The 23,763-nt window shown below is 37.6% G+C and overlaps 2 protein-coding genes and 2 long non-coding RNA genes across 5 annotated transcripts; 2 read left to right on the plus strand and 2 right to left on the minus strand.

Annotated features, from left to right (window-relative positions):
• Positions 1–529: 529 nt before the first annotated feature.
• On the minus strand, positions 530–3,964 carry LOC122866058. The gene is made up of 3 exons (XR_006375599.1): positions 3,829–3,964; positions 3,416–3,669; positions 530–2,988 (listed from the first exon to the last, which is right to left on the minus strand). It is a non-coding gene; the product is annotated as an uncharacterized LOC122866058 (long non-coding RNA).
• Positions 3,472–9,781, plus strand: slc2a11l (solute carrier family 2 member 11, like). Its single transcript, XM_044175192.1, has 12 exons — positions 3,472–3,596; positions 3,868–3,966; positions 4,159–4,319; positions 4,468–4,592; positions 4,825–4,954; positions 5,811–5,956; positions 6,707–6,894; positions 7,962–8,072; positions 8,256–8,357; positions 8,495–8,570; positions 9,115–9,242; positions 9,360–9,781. Exons 1-12 carry the CDS (start codon positions 3,573–3,575, stop codon positions 9,573–9,575), a joined length of 1,506 nt encoding a protein of 501 aa, XP_044031127.1. The 5' UTR covers positions 3,472–3,572; the 3' UTR covers positions 9,576–9,781.
• On the minus strand, positions 4,168–13,816 carry LOC122866059. The gene is made up of 3 exons (XR_006375600.1): positions 12,906–13,816; positions 4,854–4,978; positions 4,168–4,299 (listed from the first exon to the last, which is right to left on the minus strand). It is a non-coding gene; the product is annotated as an uncharacterized LOC122866059 (long non-coding RNA).
• A 146-nt stretch (positions 13,817–13,962) lies between these two features.
• nt5c2l1 (5'-nucleotidase, cytosolic II, like 1) lies at positions 13,963–23,185 on the plus strand. 2 transcript variants are annotated; one of them, XM_044175190.1, is made up of 18 exons: positions 13,963–14,166; positions 15,285–15,358; positions 15,553–15,670; positions 16,501–16,596; positions 17,474–17,565; positions 17,790–17,847; positions 17,956–18,049; positions 18,162–18,215; positions 18,311–18,394; positions 18,514–18,549; positions 18,636–18,743; positions 18,831–18,897; positions 20,362–20,532; positions 20,625–20,676; positions 20,951–21,011; positions 22,323–22,499; positions 22,584–22,677; positions 22,774–23,185. In XM_044175190.1, the coding sequence occupies exons 1-17, from the start codon at positions 14,105–14,107 to the stop codon at positions 22,674–22,676; spliced, it is 1,497 nt and encodes a 498-aa protein (XP_044031125.1). In that variant the 5' UTR covers positions 13,963–14,104; the 3' UTR covers position 22,677; positions 22,774–23,185. The 2 variants fall into 2 exon arrangements, with proteins under 2 accessions (XP_044031125.1, XP_044031126.1); XM_044175191.1 differs by having other exon boundaries at positions 14,125–14,166; positions 15,285–15,354.
• The last annotated feature ends 578 nt before the right edge of the window (positions 23,186–23,763 follow it).

Consider the following 23,763-nt stretch of genomic DNA (forward strand, 5'->3'; position numbering starts at 1 on the left):
TTGTGTTTGCTGGCTCTAGGAAACTGTCTCGTCCTCTCGAGCTGTTAGCTTCGCAGCAGAAATTGTAGGGATAGTTTGCTAACTTAGCTAAGCTAACCCACAACCTAGCTAACGTTAGTTACATTACTTGGTGTGTCGTTGTTCGCTCTATCTCATGGTATTTGTCATGGTGTTGGTTTTCTCCAGAATCGCATAACCTACCTTTAAGAGACATGCTGAGAATATCAGCTGTGCTACTCCCACCTCATGGCAAATTTATCGTCAATGCAAGAGACTCAGAGTGACAGAGGAATGATGTTTTTTGTCAGGCTTGACTGATAATGTGCTTCATTAGTCACTGCAATAATTTGGGGGGTTGTTTATGCAGAACTTTGTCATACTTGATGTACTTGAAGGCTTTTCACACAAACAAACAAGTCATTTCATCAAATGTTGAAATATCAAATATGGCTTGATGTTACAAAAAGGTGAAAATAACACTTTTCCGAGGTATTGTTAACTTTCACAAAATTTTATTAGGCTGTGTTTGATATGAATATAATCACTGCAGTGGATAAAAGTTTGAAGACACCATGTGCTTGGATAACAGTAAATGCCATTTTGATAATTGTAATGGAAAAAAAGCTCCCATGAAAATGCTGAAGTGACATTTAGTATTTGTCTTGTCTGTCTCCAGGAAGAAAGTTATGAAACAGTTTAGCAGGTTGACTTCAATAAAGGCAAACTCCCGTGATTAATGTCGTACTTCCATCGAGCTGGGGGGCTCGCAACAGATAGATTAAAACAAGATTATAACTACATCCATGGTACTTAGGCACAGTGCTCTTAAATTTTTTTTGATAAATAAAATTATTATTTTATTATTATTATTATTATTATTGTGCTTTGAGATAAATGTTAACATCAGCATGCTCACAATGATAAAGCAACCATGCTGATATTCTGCAGGTAAAATGTTTACCATGTTCATAATCTTAGTGTAGGGTGTTAGCATGTCACTGGTTAGCTTTAAAAAGAAGAGCACACATCTCTGTGTTTTGCTCACAGTGGGCGATCTGACAAATAGACTCCCAGCTGCTCAAAATAACTTCTATCCAATAAATAAAGCTGTCAATGTTCAGCTGATCTGCAGTTGAACAGCTGGTCTTTGTGTATGTTGTTGTTACTGAACAGATCCAGACTTGCATAAAATGTGCAGAGTAAGGAGTTTAAAACCAGTGGTGTGACTTTGCCCTGCATTAGCAGGTGGCTAAAAAACATTATCTACCTCATCTAGGGACTGTTTTTTTTTTCAAATATAGAATTGTGTAACTTGTGGTGGTGGAGGTTTTTATATATTGTTAGAGTTTCGCAACTGAGGATTTAGCTTGACTCTTTTGTGATCCAATTTCAGGCTTTTCCATTTCTTCTCTCTGTTCTCAGTGGCTATAAAACCAGTCATCCTTCTCCTGGCCTGCCTTTGTCAGGTGCAGCATATCCCCCAGTTCCCATTTATAATCAGTATCTGGTCTCACTTTTCCCTCATCAAACACAGTGAAGCGCATCTCTATATTTCTCAGTGCCCTAATTTCTTCTCTTCCTTCTCTGTTGTTTCTCTCTGGCTCTGAAGAAACAGGGAGGCATTTTTTAGCTCGTTCACCAGGATGTCTTTCATGTGCCTTATCAGACGCCTTCAGGAGTTCAACCAACCTACCACTTTTTAGCACAGTTTACACAGTCAGTCTAGAGTTTAACTGACTTGGAACACATTTGTGAGTTCCCAAAGTAAAAGACAAAACACAATGGTTCTTCCTGTGATTCTCAATAATGTAGACCCCAACAGAAAAAGGACTACTATGAAAGTGATATAGATAGAGAATTGAAAGGAAGGATTTTTTCTTCCTTTGACCTGCACAAAGAAACTGTTATAGATATTAGCAGGTTGTTTTTTGGGGGAGGGGTTAACCATGCTAGCATCATGGTGGCTCCAGGGATGACAATGTCGATTTGTCTGTCGATTCACCACTTGGTTCCAGACTATACAAAGAAACAATCATGGATATGACCAGGAAGTTAAGCATGTTTTTTTTTAACCTGTCTTGCCTGACTTGATGATCTGTCATCTTACCCTTTCCTCTTTCAAGGACTTCAATGACAGTAAGCTTTTAGCATTATTGTATTTTTATCCTCAACTATTTTAATTGTATGTCAGGACTAGTTGATTGTAGTGTTGTATTTACCTTTTTACATTGTCAAATCAATCTATTATTGTCAAATCTGTTTCTGTCCCTGGAATGATCTTAATCACGCTGCACAAACTCATTGTAATAATGAGTAATCACTGATGCAGCAGCCGTTTTCATGAGTATGGGTTACTTTTGTGTATAAATTTATACAGGTGATATGTAGAAATGGCTCTCTGCGCCTCTGTTTTTATGCAGTGTCAGTCATCCCTGCTTGTGTCAAGCTGTAAATAGAGCCTCTCTGGCAGCTGCTTCGGCTTTCATCTCCTCCAGGAAACTGTCTTCATGACAGCTTTTTAGAGGTTTCAGTCTCTCAGTGGTTTGTTTGGAGTGTGTTGTCATCCGAAGCCGCCGCCTCCTGCAGACGATGCCGGACAACCGTCACCGGCTCCTTCCTGGAGGTCAGCTCTGTGACATCTGACAGGATAGTCTGCCTGACACAGAGTGATACTGAACAAGGTTTCTGTTTTTAGTTCGGTGTAGAGCTCGTAAGAATCAGGTTTGGGTATTCAGCTATCAAGTCACAGATGAGAGGATGCGCCTGACTGCATCATTTTGGCATAAGGTCAAATCCACCAAAGGTTTCCAGCTAGTGATGATATGTACAGGGTTATCAGAGGAATTCATGTCCCTTAAAGGAATAGTGTGACATGTTGAGAAATACACTTAGAAGAGAAGCTCATTACCACTCTAACTGCCAGCAGTTGCTTACCTTAGCTTAGCTTAGCACAAAGACTGGAAGCAGGCGGAAGTGGCTAGCCTGGCTCTGTCCACAGGTAAAAAAAAAATCTACTTATCAGCACTTCTAAAGCTCACCAATTAACAGGTCATCATTACAGATTCACAGTTCTTCAGGAAGTTAAAGTGTTTCTTGGGATCTTTAAGAATTCCCAGAACCTAAATTATCTCAATGCGGATACTTTATTTGTTCTTCCTGTCTGATTGGTCAGATGCTGTTAACAAACCCTCAAAGTTTTAGGTTTCAGGCCAAATTCACAATCATGTCTTTTTTTTACTCAGTGTAAGTTTAACAAGGTTTTAAAGAGTTTGCAAGACAATAAATAACTTTTATTTTATCACTGTCTGTCCAAAGTCTTTCATCATCATTGGGCAAAATCCTTAAGCAAACACTAATCCACACAACTCATCTACTTGCACACACATAACTGATTCACACACATACACAGACTTACCAAATATGGTGGTCACTTTGTTGCCTTCCATTGCATTTCCTCTTTGGCCTCAATAGAAAGTTAATCATTTCAGTGCAGAGTTATGTGTCTGCCGCATCAGTTTAACATGTGAATGATTTGAAAAGACTCCAGACAGGACAACGACCAGACTCCAGCTATGCCACAGTACTTATCACTCCTGGTAGGTAATATTTTAAATTATTTTGTGTCCACTTCACATTTTTTTCTTTTAGGATGAAGGTTCAGAAGAAGCTCTGTTAAATGAAAAATAACCCAAATACTAGTACTTTCTGTATCTTGCAGAAGCAACATAACCAACATAAATAATACACAGACACTGACATAAGCAACATAAGCTTTGGGAAATGTGTTAAATGATCTAACATGTTTGATATCTAACAACATGTACTTACATTTGTCATTATAACTGTTTACATGCTCAATTTTTGCAGCTAGACTGTCCTGTTGTAATTGCTGCCATTTTTGTCTCTGGCATTGGTGGGACATTTCAATATGGATTCAGTATATCTGTGATGATTTCTCCGTCTGCTGTAAGTAGAACTACAAAAAAATCATGGTAAAATGTAAAGAAATGTAAGGTTTTTTTTGGTATAGTGTATTAATACTTTTCACATCGGCTATAAAGACAACTGTATAGTACTTCTATAAAAAGAAAACATGATAAAACTTGCTTTATGCTGCCATAACTAAAATGAGACTAACTCTACATGTAATAATTGCAGTTTATAAAGGAGCTGGTGAACAAAACATGTCTACAGAGATACAATGTCTCCTTGGAGCCGTGGCAGGTTTCTCTCATCTGGTCCTTCACTGTGTCCATTTTCTGCATCGGGGGATTACTGGGGTCCCTGGTGGCTGGTCCACTGATCTCAAAATTTGGCAGGTACAGTGTACATAAACAGAAAAGACACAACTTCAATTAATGTAGCACCATCAAAGACAAACAAAATGTAACTTTTAACTGTGTTTCCTGTTTTTTGAAATGATGGACACAGGCTTAACACAGAAATATCTGTCTCTCTGTCCCACAGAAAGCAATGCCTTTTGTTAAACAATTTTGTGGCTATAATTGGAGCTGTGTTGATGCTTTTGAGCCAAACAGCCATGTCCTTTGAGATGATTATGGTGGGACGATTTCTCTATGGCATCAATTCAGGTGAACCTACTGTATCAGGAAACTCATTACATGCTTTTTTCTTAAATGTATTCACAGATGGCTGCTCCATCACTCTTGGCTCCTCTTTTAACCCTACATACATTTGATTTCTATTTATACTTATATATTTATACTCACTATTATATTTAAGGTCCCTATGTCATTTGTCATCCAATTATTCATCATTATTGACTCTTCCCAAAATGTATGATTCACTTATGTATGCCTCCAGGAGTCAGTCTTTCAGCTCACACCATGTACCTTGTTGAATGCGCCCCCAAGAAGCTGCGAGGGATGGTGGGTGTGACCATCGCTACCTTCATCTCCTTGGGGAAGTTCTGTGGTCAGCTGCTGGGGATCAGGTGAGGTGGCCAGCGTCATAGATACTGTGGAGAGTCGAATAAGTGGTCAGGTGGTGGTAGGTTCAAATGACACAGAACTCTCCTAAAGACCCATGGTCTCCTCTCTGGGGAGGGGGGTAAATCATCACATTGCCCAAACCTTCTTCATGTAAAAAAAAAACACTTCTGTAGAAACAAGCCAAGTTTATATGATAATCACTGGAAACTCGACTCTCCCCAGTTTACTAATAATAAATCTAATAGTATTATTAAGAAAAGAAGTTTGATTTCAGTTTGAACTTTTAATTGATGGTTTCACGTATAAGTCCCTTTAGATTTCTGTTTATCCAGTGGGAACGCGACGTCGGCAGCACTGCAGTGAAACCAGACTGACGGTTAGAGAACAGATGTTGCCAGATCTCACAAGAGTGTGTGGTTGAGACAGAGACAGTCTCGATGAAGTAAATTTTCTCCTGATTTGTCTGTCTGAAAAATGCCATTTTAGTGTCAGAATGGTCGGAAGATATGTGGCTTCTGAAAAATGGATCCGATATTTACTTTGGTGACTATGGGGCAAAATAATCTGTCATAATCTGTGCTCACGTTCACTTCTCCCATTGGATTGAATAGATTCAGGACCTGTCGCTGGTCTCCTAAAGGGGCGGGGCAACAGAGAAACCCACGTGACACAGTTACAGGAAATGGCTCTCAAGTGAGCCGTCTCCTTTCTAAATCGTCTCTGTTACCATGGTTGTAGACTCTTAGTGTTGTTTACAACTTCGTCCTCATTTTCAAGGTTTTGGTCATCACTTAAATTTCACTTTAACTGTGATAGCTCTATTGTTGCATGATGTTGAAAATTATGTTGGCCTTGCAGTGAATTACTTGGTACACAGGAGAGATGGTCCTGGCTGCTTGGTTTCAATGGTTTCACTGCGTTACTCCAACTCTCCACCCTGCCCTTCCTGCCAGAGTCTCCCTGCTTCCTGCTGCTGGACAAAGGAGACCGCCAGGCCTGCGAAGGTGTGAAGCAAGGGTGTATTTGCATATGGACAGCAGGGACATGTCCCTACCAGTATTTTGGGAGGACAGAATTTTCCCTACCAATATTTGGACGAACTTGTTCGCATTATCTTTAGAGTGAAGTCATATTAGATAATTCCAATGTTCCCTCAAAGAGGCTACGTCAAATTATTGATAAATGTGACTATTGCTTAGCTGTTGTTTCAGAACAATGGACAGCTCTGAGACAGAGAGAGAGCTGTGAGCCGCAAACAGCCGTTTCAACGTGCCTCCCCCTACTGATTTGGACAGAGAATTGTTCATAAATTCAAAAAATAGGCTTATTTAGCGCTCTGCTAGGGCTAAATTCTTAAGTGAGTGCTCTGATTAATAAATGTATTCTTTGATTTTGAAACAGTAGCCCTAGGGCTTGTGTCCATATAGCATTCGTCTCTCTCACGACACAAGTGCTTCATCCAAGTGCCCCCCAGCGCCCTGCCAGCACTATACTGCTAGAGAAAAATGCTATATGGACACACACCCTTATGTTGTTATGTAGCCTTTCTGAGTCTATTGCATGGTTAAATCAATTAATTTTGTTTTATGAAAAAAAAATTTGTCCCCTCGCAATTTTTAACAGCCCCCTCAGTCACTTCATCCTGGTGCTGGGGGGCTTTCTGGCTTCAGGGGATCCTTTCTGCAAATAAATCCTTTTTCAAGTTTGTTTTAATGGTCACTACCTTAATCTCCTGCTTTGTCACACTCTCCTAGCTTTAAGGAGGCTATGGGGCAACAAGGACTACAGCAGGGAGGTGGAGGAGATGTTGGAGGAAAAAGCTGACTTGCAGAGCATTCGCAGCTACTCAGTGATGGAGCTGATTCAGAACCAAACAGTCCGCTGGCAGCTCCTCACCATCATCGTTACCTTCACTACACTGCAGCTCTGTGGCATCAACGCCGTGAGTGATATGTAAAACACTGAACACTCTTTTGCACAAGAGTAGTGAAATGTTAACTGCACTTTGGGCTACAGTACATTCCTTTGCATAATTTGACATTTTACTTCTTTTTAGGTAAAATAGTGTGCAGAGTTAATGATGAGCATTAGGCCTGTATGTCCCAAACATGAGGACTATTGATTGCATTGTTTATTTATTGAGAAATATTGAGGCTATCAGTCTGATGTGTTCGTATGTTAGCAGTGTTACCTGAACAGAGCTGTAGATAGAAAGTTGTGAGAGAATATATATGTAGGACTGAATGGGAAATTCGCTTACTGATTCCGGTGAATATGAGACTAAACCCAGGAGCAGGTTAGCTTAGCACAAAGACTGCAAACAGGGGGAAACAGCTAGCCTGGCTCAATGTCAATGTAACAAAATCTACCAGCACCTCTAAATCTTACTAATGAACAAAAAACTAAATGTAAATAGGACAATTTGCCATTTTACACAGGGTTGTAGGAGCAACATGTAGGTTATAAAAAGCCTCTATAAGTTACATGGCTTTTATCATAAAACAGTTAAGGAAAAACTAAAAACAAAAACAACCTTTCAACCTTTCCGTCTTCATCAGGAAACTTTGAATCCTGACAAAGACCTAAATTGCTCCTTTTTGTATGTATGAGTGCCTAAAGTTTGCCTTTTTTACATTTTGGATTTTGGACATTTTGGATGTGTTTTAATCAGTGACATTTGATAAAAGTCAAATCAAAACAATTAGTTAACTAAGCTCAAGTTGGCATTAATGCTTCATTTTCCCAAAAAGCCCCCTTTTTCCAGTCAAAGCACACCAGACATTTAAATCACACTTTAAACAAAAATGAGAATATTAACTTAAATAAAAACAGAGTGAAATAACAACACCCCATTACCCACTCCTCACTGCACTGCTGCACTCAAGCCTGCCATGCCTCTTAAACTCAAAACTTTAAAAAAATGAACATGTATGAATTTTAGAAGTCTTTAATTTGGGGGCTTTACAAATAGACATGCAATGTGGTTCTTATTTAAATACTTCTCTCCAGGTGTACTTTTATTCTTTTGATGTGTTTCGTGCGGCAGGAATCCAAGAACACCAGTTACGTTATGCTGCCTTGGGAACAGGGCTGTGTGAGTTGTCCACCTCTGTGGCCTGTGTAAGTCCCATTTCACTGATATCCCAGCATGTAGTCTATTACCATAATAGATGTTTGTTTGTTTTCTATTGCTTCTTTTTGTGATTTAGAAAAAAAACCGCTGTGATCTGTGACACCTGTCCTAATGCATAGTTATAGCTCCCCCCTGTGGTTTACTGCTGAACATGTGCTTTGATATTGCAGTTCATGACTATTGAGAATACATGCAAAAAAGTCCTGTTGTTCAGAGGATACATAGGAATGTCTGCAACACTGATCCTCCTCACCATCACTTTGTACCTGCAAGTGAGTCACCACAAAACCAGCAAACCGTTTGGAGATTATTTCTGCATATTATGATGCTTAAAACATGACAAGTGATGACTGACAGCAACTCTAATCACTCATAAACTCAAGCAAACAGATCTTTTCATTTCCCCCAGAGTCAGGTCTCCTGGATGCCGTACTGCAGCATGGGTCTCATTTTCATCTGCATTTTCTTTTTTGCCAGTGGACCAGGTGCGTTTATCACTCCGGATCTTAGCTATTTATCAAGGATTTTAATTTCAGTATTCCCTCTTTGAATCAACAATAATTACATTTTACTGCAGAGTGTCCCTGTCAGTTTTTTACTATTATATATAAGGTTTTTGGATTAATAGTACTGGTGCATTAATGTGTATGTTGCATTTTGCTGCTGTTTAAGGTTGTGCTAATTTTAACTACTCTATATACTGTTGGGTACTTAAGAAGTAGGAGAATTTTCTCAAACCTTAATCCTTAATCCAGTTTATGAGAAACATTCAAAATCACCATATTTGGAGATACAGGCTTTTCACTGGACAAGAAGGGTATGAAAAAATGTAATCTGAAAAGTAAGCTGTCAGACAAATGTAGTGGAGTGAAAAGTAAAATATTTGCCTCTGAAATATGGTGGGGTAAAAGTTGTATAAAATGGAAAGACTCAAGTAAAGTACCTTGTATATGTACTAAAGTACAGTACTTGAGTAAATGTACTTAGTTACATTCCATCACTGCAATCCTTCCTGTTCTTGACCTTCAGCCGGAGTAACAGCTCCTCTTCCAGGGGAAATATTAACTCAGTCATTCAAATCAGCTGGATACACCATCGCCTGCACTCTCAACTGGGCAAGCCTGTTTGTGCTGGGGATGCTCTTCCCTATCTTAGTGGTAAGCACATTATTATCCTGGTGCAATTAAGAAAATAATAGATTATTCAGGTGAAATCAGATTAAATGCATCACTCACACCAATTTACAACTGTCCTCCAAAATGCTTCCTTTCCAGGAGCATCTGGATTACTTTTGTTTTTTCATATTCCTGTTTTTCTGTGCCGGCTGTGGGCTGTACGTGAGGTTCAATGTCCCAGAGACCAAGAATCGGACAGCGCTGGAGATTGCTATAGAGTTTCAGAGGATGCACTGCAAATCTGCAGAATCACAGAGGAAAAACTCCACTGAACAGAAAGTCAATGGAATCAAAACATACGAGACCAAATTCTGATTATATTCACTGAGGTCATAAAGTAACAAACAGAAAACATTTAGCTTGAAGAAGACACTTTATATCACACTGAGGACATTTAAATTGCTTGAATGTAACTAAAGCAGAAATGCAAGATAAAACTTATATACTCATACAGTTTAATTGTATTATTACAGACTGAACTGTACCATGACATTAATAAAAGTGGCTTTCGTGTGTTCCTGTTTTGTGTTTGTTTGTTCTTTATTTTAGTGGTGAACTCTTATTATTGGACTTTAAAATGTCCTTAAGTGGATATTGGATCCAGTTCAAAAGACAAGGCTGTGTTCGTCTTTGCTTTTGTAGCTTAAAACAAGGTTTGGTCCTTGAGGTCATCAATTTTGTCTGCGTGTTTAACCTCAGGCTAAATAGATAGGCATGAGAACATCCAATGTCCAGTTGCATAAAGTTCATGCTGCATGCAGGACAAATGGCCTTGTGTGTGTGAGGGTGTGTGTTGTTGTGTGGGTGGGTGGGGTTCAATTCTATTTTATTTATATTTATTTATATTTATAACAGAAGTTATCTCATTGTACTTTTCCTATAGAGCAGGTCTGGACCGTACTTTTTATAATATTATTTACAGAGACCCAACAAATCCCACCATTAGCAAGCACTTGGCGACAGTGGCAAGAAAAAACTTCCTTTAAGAGGCAGAAACGTCGGGCAGAACCAGACTCAATGGTGGGCGGCCATCCGCCACTGCTGGTTGGGTTTTGAGAGAGAGAGAGAAAAGGGGGGAGGTGGAGAGGGAAGCACAATGCAAATTCCACCTAGAAATTTAAAATAGTAATAATGTAATGGTAGTGGTAATATTAATAAAGTAATAACAATAGGAATGATAGTGATAGGAATAATAATGATAATTATAGTAAAAAGACTAATAACGACAACTGTAGTAGCAGTTGTCGAGCAGGAACGCAGGGGCAGCAGGTGGCCCACAACCACAGATCCAGTCTCTGCAGCTCCGGAGGTAGAAATACCTGCTGAAAGCGACAGAAGGAGAGAGGAGAGAGACGAGAAAGCACAAAACTTTGGGAGAGAGAACATGTTGAGTTAGTAACATGCATTAATGGGATTAAAATGCATACAGATGGAGAGGGAGAGAAGGAGAGAGGAGCTCAGCACATCATAGGAAGTTTCCCGGCAGTCTAGGCCTATAGCAGCATAACTAAGGGATGGTTCAGGACTCACCCAAGCCAGCCCTAACTATAAGATTCATCGAAGAGGAAAGTCTTAAGCCTACTCTTAAATGTGGACATGGTGTCTGCCTCCTGAACCCAAACTGGGATCATTTTGAGACAGGATTTGCCTGATTTTTGCAATGTTGCGTAGGTGAAAGAAGGCAGTCCTTGAAGTTTGTTTCATGTGGGAGTTAAAGGATAAATCCTGATCAAAGATGGTGGTGTTGGAGGCCAGGGCAATGCCATCTAGAGTAACAATTTCTTTAGATAATGTGTCTCAGAGGTGTTTGGGACCAAGTACAATAACTTCAGTTTTGTCAGAGTTTAATATCAGAAAAATTGCACGTCATCCAGGTCTTTATGTCCTTATGGTATGCTTGAAGTTTAGCTAACTGATTAGTTTCATCTGGCTTGATCGATAGATATAATTGGGTATCATCCACATAACAATGAAAGTTTATGGAGTGTTTCCTAATAATATTGCCTAGAGGAAGCATATATAAGGTGAATAGAATCGGTCCAAGCACAGAACCTTGTGGAACTCTGTGACTAACTTTGGCGTGCACAGAGGACTCACCGTTAACATGTACAAACTGAGATAGATCTGATAGATAGGATTTAAACCAGCTTAGTGCGGCTCCTTTAATGCCAACTGAATGTTCCAGTCTCTGTAAGAGGATGTGATGGTCAATGGTGTCGAATGCAGCACTAAGATCTAACAAGACAAGGACAGAGACAAGTCCATTGTCTGATGCAATTAAAAGGTCATTTGTAATTTTCACCAGTGCTGTCTTTAAATCCTGACTGAAAATCCTCAAATAAACTATTGTTATTTAGAAAGTCACACAGCTGATTGGCGACTGCTTTCTCAGGGATCTTAGAGAGAAAGGGAAGGTTAGATATAGGTCTATAGTTGGCTGAAACCCCAGGATTAAGAGTGGGCTTTTTAAGGTTTAATTACAGCTACTTTAAAAGACTGTGGTACATAGCCTGTTAATAAAGACAGATTGATCATATCCAGTAAAGAAGTGCTAAGGGTAAAACTTCTTTAAGCTGCCTAGTTGGAATGGGGTTTAAGAGACAGGTTGATGGCTTAGATGAAGAAATTGTTGAAGTTAGTTGAAGAAGGTTGATAGGAGAAAAGGAGTCTAAATATATCAGGTTTTACAGTTGTTTCTAAGGTTCCTGTGTTTGAAGATAAATCGATACCGGTTGATGGCAGGAAGTGATGAATTTTTTCTCTAATAGTTTAACTTTTATCATTAAAGAAACTCATGAAGTCGTTACTACTGAGAGCTATAGGAATACGTGGCTCACTAGAGTTGTGACTCTCTGTCAGCCTGGCTACAGTGCTGAAAAGAAAAGGGGTGTGTGTTACATTTGCATTGTGTGTGTTTATCTACAGGAAATGTGTGTTCATCTACCACTGGAAAAGCAGTTCTACTCTACTACATTTCAGAGACAAATATTGTACTTTTTACTTTACATGCTTTTGCATTATTTGACAGCTATAGTTACTAGTTACTTTACAGATTAATATTTTACACACTAACTGTATCATCATTTCAAATATGACATGTTCATATAAATTAAACTACTCAACAGTATCAGTTTATACAGCACAGTAAATTTAAAATTATTTCCACCTTGAGCAGCTGTAACATTGAAATACTGCTCACATATTGATGCATTAGTTATTATAGTCCATTATTAATATAATAATTTAACACTGACATGAGTGTTCCTCCCTTTGTAATACTGTATAGTGGAGTTGGTTAGTAATGCCATTTTTTTATATCATGCAAATAAAAGACCCAGCCCACAAGAAATTACAGTAGCATAGGACACCAAATATTCTGTTGTGTTGGTGAAACAACAGTTGTCAGAAAAGACTGTAACTTCTTACATAAAACATTAAATTTCAAACAAAGAACATATCTACCCTCTGCCCAGCTCCACCCACGCAGTGGGGACTTACGGCCCAGGAGCTAAAACTACAACAAGGTGATGAAGTTCCTGAATTTCTAAAAAAGTTCCTGTGATGGAAAAGAGCCATTAAATCAACCACTAGGATGCCTAATAATGTCACAGAAAAGCAACACCAACAACAAAAAGGTCTCTTCACCGTAGATGACTTCTTCCCTTCAGGCCTACATGAACCTCTGGGTAGAACTGATGCAAACAAGCTGATAAGCAAAGACCCTACTGCAACGTAGTATGCGATGAACCCAACACATAACATCTCTGAGGTCTTGTGATTAAACATATTTTCCTGGTCATGTGTCTGCAGATTTCAGTTGTGCTGTGTTTGATCACAGGGTATTCATCAACAGAAGTCTGACACTGGAAAACATCAAATGCTACGGCTTTGACATGGACTACACCGTGGCAAGTATGTAAAGGCGTCGCTGCAACAGAAAGACCTTTGTTTGTAAAATGTTGTATCATTATGAGGAGGTTATTTCTGGTGTCTGTTTATAAATCTGTCCAAAGCTTTACAAATAAAATCTGTCACAGAAAATGTCCCCTTCCTAAAACATACAACACAACAAAGAACTAATCAGACAGACATGAAGATCATCATACAATGAGCAATAAAACATGAAATAGTCTTCAATCTCAAATCACATAACAAAGTATTTTCTCTTCAGGGAGAACATGAAACCTGCCTGTTTCTGCAGCTAAATGTACCTGAATGCAACTGTGCACACAGATCTTTGACTTCATTGGTTTCAATTCTGCTTCACATATGTTTCTACACCACAGGTGTTTTTCATGAGGCAATTTGTTATTTAGGTTTTTAACTTTTAATACTTTAAGTATGTTGCTGACAATATTTGTGCAGTGCAGCTTTTGGTGAAAGGCAAATTAATCATTCAAATATCCGAAATGTTTTGCTTTTGATGATTGTAGTTTAGCTGTCAGAGCGGGACTGACAGTCATCGGGAAACTCCTACCAATTACGCAGACGTGCACATGTGTGCGCCTCTGATAACACAATCTACACGTTCAAAGCCAAATGTCTTGCAGGACGAATGTGTGACAAATGCAAAAGAAGAGAGGCTGGGTGCGCGTGTGCCGCAGCCGTTTACATCACCAGCAAGCAAAAAGTCGCAGGGAGGAGTTCCAGCCTGCGTACGAAATAGACAAAAACACTCCACGCCTACAACATTTTGGTACATTTGGTCATTTAAATGCCTCTCCAATGACTAACAGCAAAAAGTGCTGAGTGCAGACCACAGAACAGTTGCATGTGTATATAAGGAGTCCATTAGTTTCAGGAGACTTCCTTTAAAGTTTGCAGCTGCGCCGACAAAGGACGCAATGGACACAGATCCCATCATCTCCCCTGATGTGCCCAGGATGAAGAGAGGCTTTGACCAAAAGTGAGTCCATTTGAGGTTAATATCAGTGTCATACACATATATACTCGGAAGTTAACAACAGCACTAATGTTTTAGATATCCTTATAAATTAGTGGGAAACTGGTATTTACATGTTCAACAGATAGAAATTTGTTAAGTTTTGTCATTTTTTTAAATCCTTTTTTGTAATTTCTGTGTTTCACTGATCACAACGCCAGGTCAGGAGAAGTTTCTGTATTTATTTCTAAATTATTAACAAGTCATCATTTTCAGTGATGTAATAAATAGGCCATTACAATTTAAAATAATTGTCTATAATATCCACTGTTGTTTTTCCACAAATCACAAAAGCTTTTAAGATTTTAATCAGCAGATACTGAAACCAGTAGCTGCTCCTCTACAGTAAGTGTTCCTGCAAGCTTTTTATATATTTGCTGGATTGATCTCAGGAGAAAGATCCTCAATGCTCAGCAGCAACACACTTACAAAACAAGAGCTTGCAGGTACATTATTTACAGCAACGCTGTAAGTATGAACTGTCAGGGAGGGTTGAGACTGTGCCATCCAGACTGAAGGTGCTGCAGATAGGCCTTTCTGTTTCTGTTAGGGTGTCACTGATAAAGAGCAGCATCTGGTAGCAAGTGACACAAGAAACAATGTGCAGTTACACCGGTGAACAGACGGTTAAAAATACATCATGGACGTAATTGGTAGTCATTTGAAACAGCGGTGGAGATAGTTGAAGGTAATGATAACATCTCTAACCTCCGCCCAGCTCCACCCATGCATTGGTTACTTACGGCCCAGGAGCTAAAACTACAACAAGGTGATGAAGTTCCTGAATTTCTAAAAAGTTCCTGTGATGGAAAAGAGCCATTAAATCAACCACTAGGATGCCTAATAATGTCACAGAAAAGCAACACCAACAACAAAAAGGTCTCTTCACCGTAGATGACTTCTTCCCTTCAGGCCTACATGAACCTCTGGGTAGAACTGATGCAAACAAGCTGATAAGCAAAGACCCTACTGCAACATAGTATGCGATGAACCCAACACATAACATCTCTGAGGTCTTGTGATTAAACATATTTTCCTGGTCATGTGTCTGCAGATTTCAGTTGTGCTGTGTTTGATCACAGGGTATTCGTCAACAGAAGTCTGACACTGGAAAACATCAAATGCTACGGCTTTGACATGGACTACACCATGGCAAGTATGTCGCTGCAACAGAAAGACCTTTGTTTGTAAAATGTTGTGTCATTATGAGGAGGTTATTTCTGGTGTCTGTTTATAAATCTGAACTGGAACTGTGACATCTGTATTAGATTCAGAATCTTCTTTTGAACTGGCTACACAAGATTTACTGGCTTTATGCTAATGTTTTTTGCTGTATGTGTTTTTATGTAGTATATACGTCTCCTGACTACGAGAGCCTGGGCTTTGAGCTGATAAGAGACAGAATGGTGTCTGTTGGATACCCTCATGAGCTTCTACGCTACACATACGACCCCAGCTTCCCCACACGGTTTGTTTTAAGTTTACCTCTGTAACTGAGGATTAATGCAACAATAAAGTAATCTGTATATCTAACGTGCAACAGAAGATTACATTCAAGTGAAAGTTTGGTGAAGCCAAAAAATACATTTTTACATGTTTAGTGCTTTTAGATTTTCTTTTTTTTTCTTTGTCTCTTGCCTAGGTAACACAATTTGGAAAAGACATACGTTTTTATATTGTACGGATGATGTAATCAACGAACCACAGATTTTTTTTTTTTTACCAAAGACAGCTATTTTATTTCAAAATATAAGGATAAACCCCTTGAAATGAACCATCTTGTTTTCAGTTGGGGTCCAGAGACAAATTCATTAACAAAAACTAAAAACAAGGGAAAAATTAAACTTAAAAAATTGGTTTATAATTAGATTACAAGGGCAGACGTTTGTATGAAATAAGCTGAAAATAAGATCTGAAGAGATCAGTCAATTAATTGATTAGTCGATCGACAGAAAAATAATCAAAAATAATCATAATCATAATAATAAATGCAGCTATTTTGATAATCGATTAATCGTTAAGTCACGTTTCAAGCAAAACATTTCCAATTCCAAGAAATTTGATAATATCACCTAGTGCTTTAGAAAATTGTGAAATTTCTGACATTTCATAGATCAAAGGATTAATTGAAAAAATTACAATAATTATATTCTATTTAATTAGAATAATTGCTAGTTGCAGCCCTGAAATAAACATTGTTGCCTCCTTTATATCTGCTTCAACTCTCAGTTCATGTCGTGTCTTGATAAACTTGTTCACACTTCCTCCTTTTCTTTTCTTTTTGTTTTCCACCCTCAGCGGTTTAGTGATCGACACCACATACGGGAACCTCCTGAAGGTGGATTCAAATGGAAATATTTTAGTCTGCAGTCATGGCTTCCGCTTCATCAAAGAGTAAAGTCAAAATCTTTACAGAATACAGTACAAAAATGTTGCCACATACTCTGTTGAATGGTTGTTTTATGATGGACATCTCTAGCTGTGAGCTCGAGTAAGGTCAGACAGACAAAAGGGAAGAAGGAAGAGAGACAGATCAGAGACAGATGTATATACAAAGATAAGAATACAACATGTTTAATAATCGATAAAGGCCATCGTAAAAAGTTCTAAGAAATTACAGAAGAAACACTTTTACTTAAGTAACATTTTTAATTCAGGACTTTTACTTGTACTTTTAGTTCTAAATACTTCTTCCACCACTGGTTATATAATTCAAGAAGAAAATCAGAAGTGTTCTATTCTAAAAAGAAATTCTAAAGTAAATTATGCTGAGTGTGATACTTTCAAATTCAAAAAAGAAAGTTTTGAAATTGACCATGATTTTAAACATACAGGTTAAACTGAAATCCATAGAAGTAGCTTGGATCCAAAAGTAAAAGGGGACATTTGTTTGTATTTTTACAGTGTTTTTGCTGTGAGTGACTGACTGACTGACTGACTGACTGGAAAAAAAATGTACAACTACAGTTTAATTAAAACCTGACTCTCATGTTTGTTTGTGTTTGGATGCTATTCATAGTTATTTAATAATACAGGAAAAACAGACAGCTAAAAATGACTGCAGCATGACAGTCAGCTGGGATAAGCATGGTCAATGGCGTTTTACTTAAAAAACCACAACAGCAGATAATCATCAGTGCGTCCAATTTGTTTTGTTTTTAATTGATTATCCCACTTTTTTTTGTAAATTTGTGCACATTTGCCATCTCAGTCAGTCAGCTTGTGTTTGTGCATCTGTAATATTGACCTGTGTTATGTTTGTGCTCCACAGGGACGACATTCACAACTACTACCCCAACAAGTTCATTCAAAGAGATGACACCGACCGTTTCTACATTCTTAACACTCTCTTCAATCTTTCAGGTATAAAATTTACCAGTCATTAAAAATGTTGACAGTTATATTATTTATATATTTTCTGTGTAATTCTGTAATCTTTGCTACCCCTGACTCATCAAGATTACAAATAAATACTTTATTTGTCTGAATTTGAAACTAATAAAAAAAGGAAATTATATATTGTAAGTTATGATATCAGCAACTTAAAAATGTTAGCTAAGTGATCTGTGTTTCCATGCACCCTGCAGAGACTTATCTTTACACCTGCCTTGTGGACTTCTTCACCAGATGCACCAGATACACAAAGTGAGTGGACTCATTTTTTTCCTCCATACTGAACTATTATAAATTAACCAATTAGTTATTTGTCAAATAACCTTCCCCACTTTTCCTCTGCTGTTAAATTTCTTCCAGTCTCCTGAAAGGTTACCAGCACGGCGACTTGTTTATGTCCTACAGAAGCATGTTCCAGGATGTGCGAGACGCAATGGACTTCATTCACGATACGGTGATCTAACAGATTAAAAGATATAGAATTGTGTCCCATTGTTGGCATGGGAAATGACACTTTGTCTCTCTATTGTATAGTAACTGTTATGCTGTATCTGTGCGCTGTATAGGGAACCCTGAAAGAACGAACTCTCAAGAATTTGGAGAAATATGTTGTCAAAGATGTGAGTAAACTGACAGGATTATGCACCAAAAAGTCTTTTAGCTTTTTGACCAAAGAAAAGTTGAAATATTAAACAAATTAATGTGTTCTTTACAGCCAAATCTGTCTGTACTCTTGATGCGGATTAAAGAGGTGGCCAAGGTCTTCCTCGCCACCAACAGTGACTACAGCTACACTGAGGTGAGCTTCTAAACATATAGTGTACCATGACTAAACACTCTTAACAACAAATTATGTGAAAATAAAGTGGAGACCTTCAAAATGACCAATAAATGTGTTTTTTCTCCTTCTTCATTAAGGCCATTATGAAATACCTGCTTGAAAGTAATGCTAAGGTAAGTCAATTTTAACTTTGGTTTGAGTATTCAGAAAATGTCCATTTAACTGAATCAGGTGAATTTAGTTTTTCTCTTCATTCTAGTCTGGAAGTCCGAAAAAGTCCTGGCGCTCCTTCTTTGACCTCATCGTCGTGGACACCAGAAAGCCGCTGTTCTTTGCAGAGGGGACTGTGCTGAGACAAGTGGACACGGTATCAAAAAGTCTCTCATACTGTAGATTTACATGTTAATGTTTGAACCACAACAGATTTCAGTAATATGTTGAATTTTGGACACAGGACACAGGAAAGCTTCGGATTGGGACTTACACAGGCGACCTCCAACATGGAACTGTTTATTCCGGAGGTGAGATTCATTTATGTGGTTTTGTTTAGTCATTGTTGTGTTTTTTCCCGATATTGTCACATAATATTAACCAAAGTGGTAAATAAGAACAGAACTAGGATTTTGGAGCTGTAGAAGCTGTGACAGTTCTCATTACGTCTACTCTGATTAAGCCAAGTGGAGAAGGATTCCTCTGTCTGTTGTGGCTGTGTACACTTTGGAGAGTTTAAATTGTAGTAGAAATGTGGGTGAAAATGGTTTGTTAAATCCAACACTGAGTGGAAAAGAAGAATATTTAGCCTAGTACAGTTTTTTACACATTAGGTGATAATTGATATGCCCAATTTTGGCCTATTTTGACCATTGGGTATGTAGTTTTCCGGACAGAAAGTCAATGGGTTTCTGTACAGACAATAGTGCAACAACTGGGATTTGACTCCTACAGGCTTATTATTAGGGTATGGTTGTAGTTTGGGGGAATATCTGGGGCTGTAAATTAAGATTATTTATAAGGAAATATAATTTGACCCCAAAACAAGGATAGATAAATAAATGTGTATGTATGTAAGCAAAAAAAAGGCCGTAATAATTTAAATTTCATAAGAATATTAAAATGTGAAATTTAATCACTACTAAGTACTTTTATTAATGTTAACCCAAAGTTTTATTTGTCCAGTTCCACCCTGTTTTATGCATTTTATTTGTTTATTTTTCAGTATTTCTTCTCATTTTATTGTATTTGGGGTATTTTATTCTATTTTATTCTGTACTTTTATTTGCTGGATTTTATTTAATTGTTGTGCATATTTGTTTTAATTTTCTTTTTCCTCTGTAAAGCACTTTGTAACATTGTTTTGATATTTTATTTCTTTTATATTATTTAAAGATGATGAAATTTTTGTTTTCGGGTTCATGAATTCAGATATAAAATATGAGTGTCCGAGGCTTCTGCTTGCTCATCTAAGTGTATTTTTCTTTTCTTTGATCAAAACGTATTCTGATAGGACAAATGCCTGAGTGATCCTCGGCAGCCAGATGTTCGAATTTAACCAATAAAATTTTAATATATAATTAATAATATAATTTTTTTGGCCAGACTAGAATTTTTAGATCCAAAAATGAACAAATAAATATGAGCAACTTAATTATATATATTTTCTGGAAACTTTAATTTTCTGTCTGAGTTTGTGAACCCTAAAAAAGAAAATAATTTTGTGCAAAATCTTAAATGACCTTCTGGAAATGTCAAAGAGTAAAATTCAAACCACAAATTCAGTGGTTCAATATTAATTATTCAGCAGTGGTTCAATTTCACAATTAAGTATTCAGTTGCTTATAAAATTCTAATTATTGCAGCCTTTCTTTACTTCTATATAAATGTGTTTTTATGTGTGCTTTTGATGTGGATGCATTCGCACATTTTTATAATTGAATCCCTCCTCCATGTTAGTTTATGTAATATTTTAAATAAACGTCTGGTTGCAGGATCTTCGGATATCGTCTGTGATCTGCTGGATGTCAAAGGGAAGGACATCCTCTATGTTGGCGACCACATCTTTGGCGACATCCTCAAATCTAAGAAACGTCAGGGCTGGAAGACTTTTCTGGTCGTACCGGAGCTCACCAAGGAGCTGCAAGTGTGGGAGGAGAAGAAAAGTAAGAACTAGTAGACAACATCTGGCTGTTGTATAATTATTGTTAGCATTTTGGTGGTTTTCAAAGTCTTGATGACTTTCTTGGGTTTGCAGATCTGTTTGAGGAGCTGAAACGTCTAGATGTCTTCTTAGCTGAGCTTTACAAGTGAGTTTGTGTCCATCTGTACTTGTAGCATAATTAACAATTTAATGTTTATAAAGTTTATAAATATTAAAATATGGACTATTAAAAGTCTGTGCAAAGTTTGTTGATGTTTTGCAGCTCCTGATTTAAGCTGCAACAACTGACATTTATCAAAATCTTTACTACATTTTTGTAACATTGCTGCCATGACAACATTTTATTGTTTACTTTCTACAAGTACTATGGCGCAGTTACATGAAGTAGCTGTTAATTGTTTTCTGTTTGTCATCTGAAGGCACCTGGACAGCGGCAGTCCAGAGTGTCCCGACATCAGCACCATTCAGACGAGAATGAAGGTGAGCTCCACATATCAAAACACAACGTCATTTTTTCAAGTTTTTTCAGGTAGTTGTACGCAGGGGGATTAGGAAATGGACGTGCCACATTGCTAAAGAAGTTGCTGTTTTAACTACATTGGAGGTTCTTAAGATGTTTCTTTCTTGTTGCAGGGAACATTTAAACTCCCCAGGAGTTTAACACAGCTTCACTATCATTAGAAATGAGTGCAATGAGAACTTTGTTTATTGCAATAAATTAGATCATTAACAACATATAATAATATAGAAATAATGGGACATTTGTTGCGTACTAGGAAGCTCTTGGTATGTTGTCAACTTTGTACATTGCACCAGAATAATAATTTCAAAAACATTCTTAGTCTTAGTGACAAGTGCGTAGGATCAAAAACTATTGACTTGAAAAGAAAACCAAAGAATCCTGCACACTGTCCATATATTATAAAGTATTATATATGTGATATCTATAAAGAGCGACTTCGTAGCTATAACCTTTGTTAAAAGGCAGTTATTTTTCTCTGAAATTATGAATAAAAACAATAATAATGTGGAATATTGTGGAACAAGCTTCCTGACTACTTGACGTCTGCTGAAACCGTTTTAAATCAGGGCTTAAAACATTATTGTTTACTGCAGCTTTCCAATAAATTAGATACATAATTTCATTTTAGTCTGTAATTATTTACTTGCTTTTGTTTTATTGCATTTTGAATGTAATTTCTTTTTAATCCTTAACTGTGTTATTTGCTTGTTTTCTCCTTTTGTTTTACTGTCTTTGAAACGTAATTTCAATTTTTTTATGTATTCCTGTTCTTAACAACTAACCCATTTATTTGTTAGTTTGTTTTGTTTGTTTTATTGTTTTTATTATTGTTTTTATTCTGTGTGCTTTTTATTGTTTGTTTCATTGTTTTTATAGTTCTTATTATGTGTTCTTTGTCTGTTTGCTTTTATTGTTTTTTATTCTATGTGCTCCTGCTTGCTTGCTTTTGTTGTCTTTAGAATTTATTTTTGTGCTTTTGCCTGTGTTTTCTGTAAAGCATGCCTTTGGGTATGAAATGCGCTATATAAATAAATTTGCCTTGCCTATTATTATTATTATTATAAAGTGGGTTTAAGTGATAGACAGTGTGCAGGATTATTTGGTTTTCTTTTGAAGACCAGAATAATAAGTTAAAAAAACTTTGAGAATGCATTATTGCAACAGTCACCGAAAACAGGGCCAAGCGATTGTTTTTCAGGTGTTTTTCATGATTTATTACACTCTGTCCAGATTTCTTTTGCTGATGTGGTTGTTGTTTGTGTTTGCAGGTGCTGACCTACAGAATGGACATGTCCTATGGCCAGATGGGCAGCCTCCTGCGCAGCGGCTCCAGACAGACGCTGTTTGCTAGCCAGCTGATGCGTTATGCAGATCTATACTCCTCCACCTGCATCAACCTGCTGCATTACCCCTTCAATTACCTCTTCATGGCTCCCCCAGTCCTGGTCAGTCTTCTCCCTCACCCATACATACACCTGCACTTGTTTAGCATGATGGCCATTCTTCATCTCACTCATGAACTCTTTCAGATGCCCCACGAGGCAGTGTCTCAACACACAGCAGACTTTGCTTCATCCGAGCTCAACCTCACCAACAATATTGTCAAGATGAGCATAAACTAAGGTTATTATCATTATGATGCAGTGTTAAACGTTTACTTGATCTTCACTGAATTCTCTTAATAGTTTATTAACATTTCTCTGTCTTGCTGTGCTGAAGACAGCTGACCGAGATGTTTCAGAAGAAGAAGAAGGACACGTGAAGAATCTTCTAATGTGCAACATGGACAGTTTCTCACTGATGAAGGTGACTGTTTGCATCTGTGCATGATGCCATGATGTGCCTCCTTTACAAGAAAACAGATTATTGCTCCACCTAGTGGATATGAATTGCTATGCCATGCAGCCCATAAATAAACCCCTAAAGAAATGATGTTGAGATTGTAGGATTCAAAGCAAAAACAAACTCAGGGTTACTGTATATATGAGTGCAAATTTGTCTTAATATGTTGTTACATAGTGGTGTACATGCACTTTTAATCTCAGGTTTGTGTAATTTTTTTTAAGAGGTAACTATTTATTTGTTATTTGTGCAACTTCTGTTGAATCGTTTCAATAAATTATTCACATTATTTGTTTTCATTGTTTTCATTGAAGTACAGCGTCTTTAACTAAACCTGCCGGTGTATATGGCATTAGAGGATCTCGTATACATAATCATTTTACATTGTGTTAGTGGCTTTTGAGGCTCACACAGACATGGGGACTATTTATTTTGTAGAAAGTAGTTCCAATGAAAACTGTTCACAGTGAGGTTTGTGGATTATCCAGAGTAACCAGGACACTGTTTCTGGAAAGATGCGTTACTGTTGAGTGTTTCAAATGTAATTTTTTCAGTGCTGTGATCAATTCCTCTGTATTTAAATAAGGTGGAGGCAGAAATCTCAGGGACAGATTATGTGAAACCTGGGGAGAAAAAAAACAGAACTAGAAGTACTAGAAGTTACTATAGGGAAGTTAGGTAATGTTTGTGTTTTTTTCATTTGGCTTTTGTACTACATCTGTTGTCCACTGGGTGGCAGTGAATCACCTCTGCTCCAGACCGGAAGATCGATCTGTGTGTGTGTGTGTGTGTGTGTGTGTGTGTGTGTGTGTGTGTGTGAAGCTGCTGAACGAGTAGATTATTTTTTAGTCACTGGAAACAAATTAA

The sequence above is a fragment of the Siniperca chuatsi genome, linkage group LG18 (assembly GCF_020085105.1).
Source record: "Siniperca chuatsi isolate FFG_IHB_CAS linkage group LG18, ASM2008510v1, whole genome shotgun sequence".
Lineage (NCBI taxonomy): Eukaryota > Metazoa > Chordata > Actinopteri > Centrarchiformes > Sinipercidae > Siniperca > Siniperca chuatsi.

Bases quoted from the DNA above. Each gene is read 5' to 3' on its own strand.
- slc2a11l (XM_044175192.1), top strand. From the start codon at position 3,573: ATGCCACAGTACTTATCACTCCTG. The intron at 3,967-4,158 runs GTAAGTAGAACT...TAATAATTGCAG, and splicing joins TGATGATTTCTCCGTCTGCT to TTTATAAAGGAGCTGGTGAA. The intron at 4,593-4,824 runs GTGAACCTACTG...GTATGCCTCCAG, and splicing joins TCTCTATGGCATCAATTCAG to GAGTCAGTCTTTCAGCTCAC.
- nt5c2l1 (XM_044175190.1), top strand. From the start codon at position 14,105: ATGGACACAGATCCCATCATCTCCCCTGATGTGCCCAGGATGAAGAGA. The intron at 18,050-18,161 runs GTGATCTAACAG...TGCGCTGTATAG, and splicing joins TGGACTTCATTCACGATACG to GGAACCCTGAAAGAACGAAC. The intron at 18,744-18,830 runs GTATCAAAAAGT...TTTTGGACACAG, and splicing joins TGCTGAGACAAGTGGACACG to GACACAGGAAAGCTTCGGAT.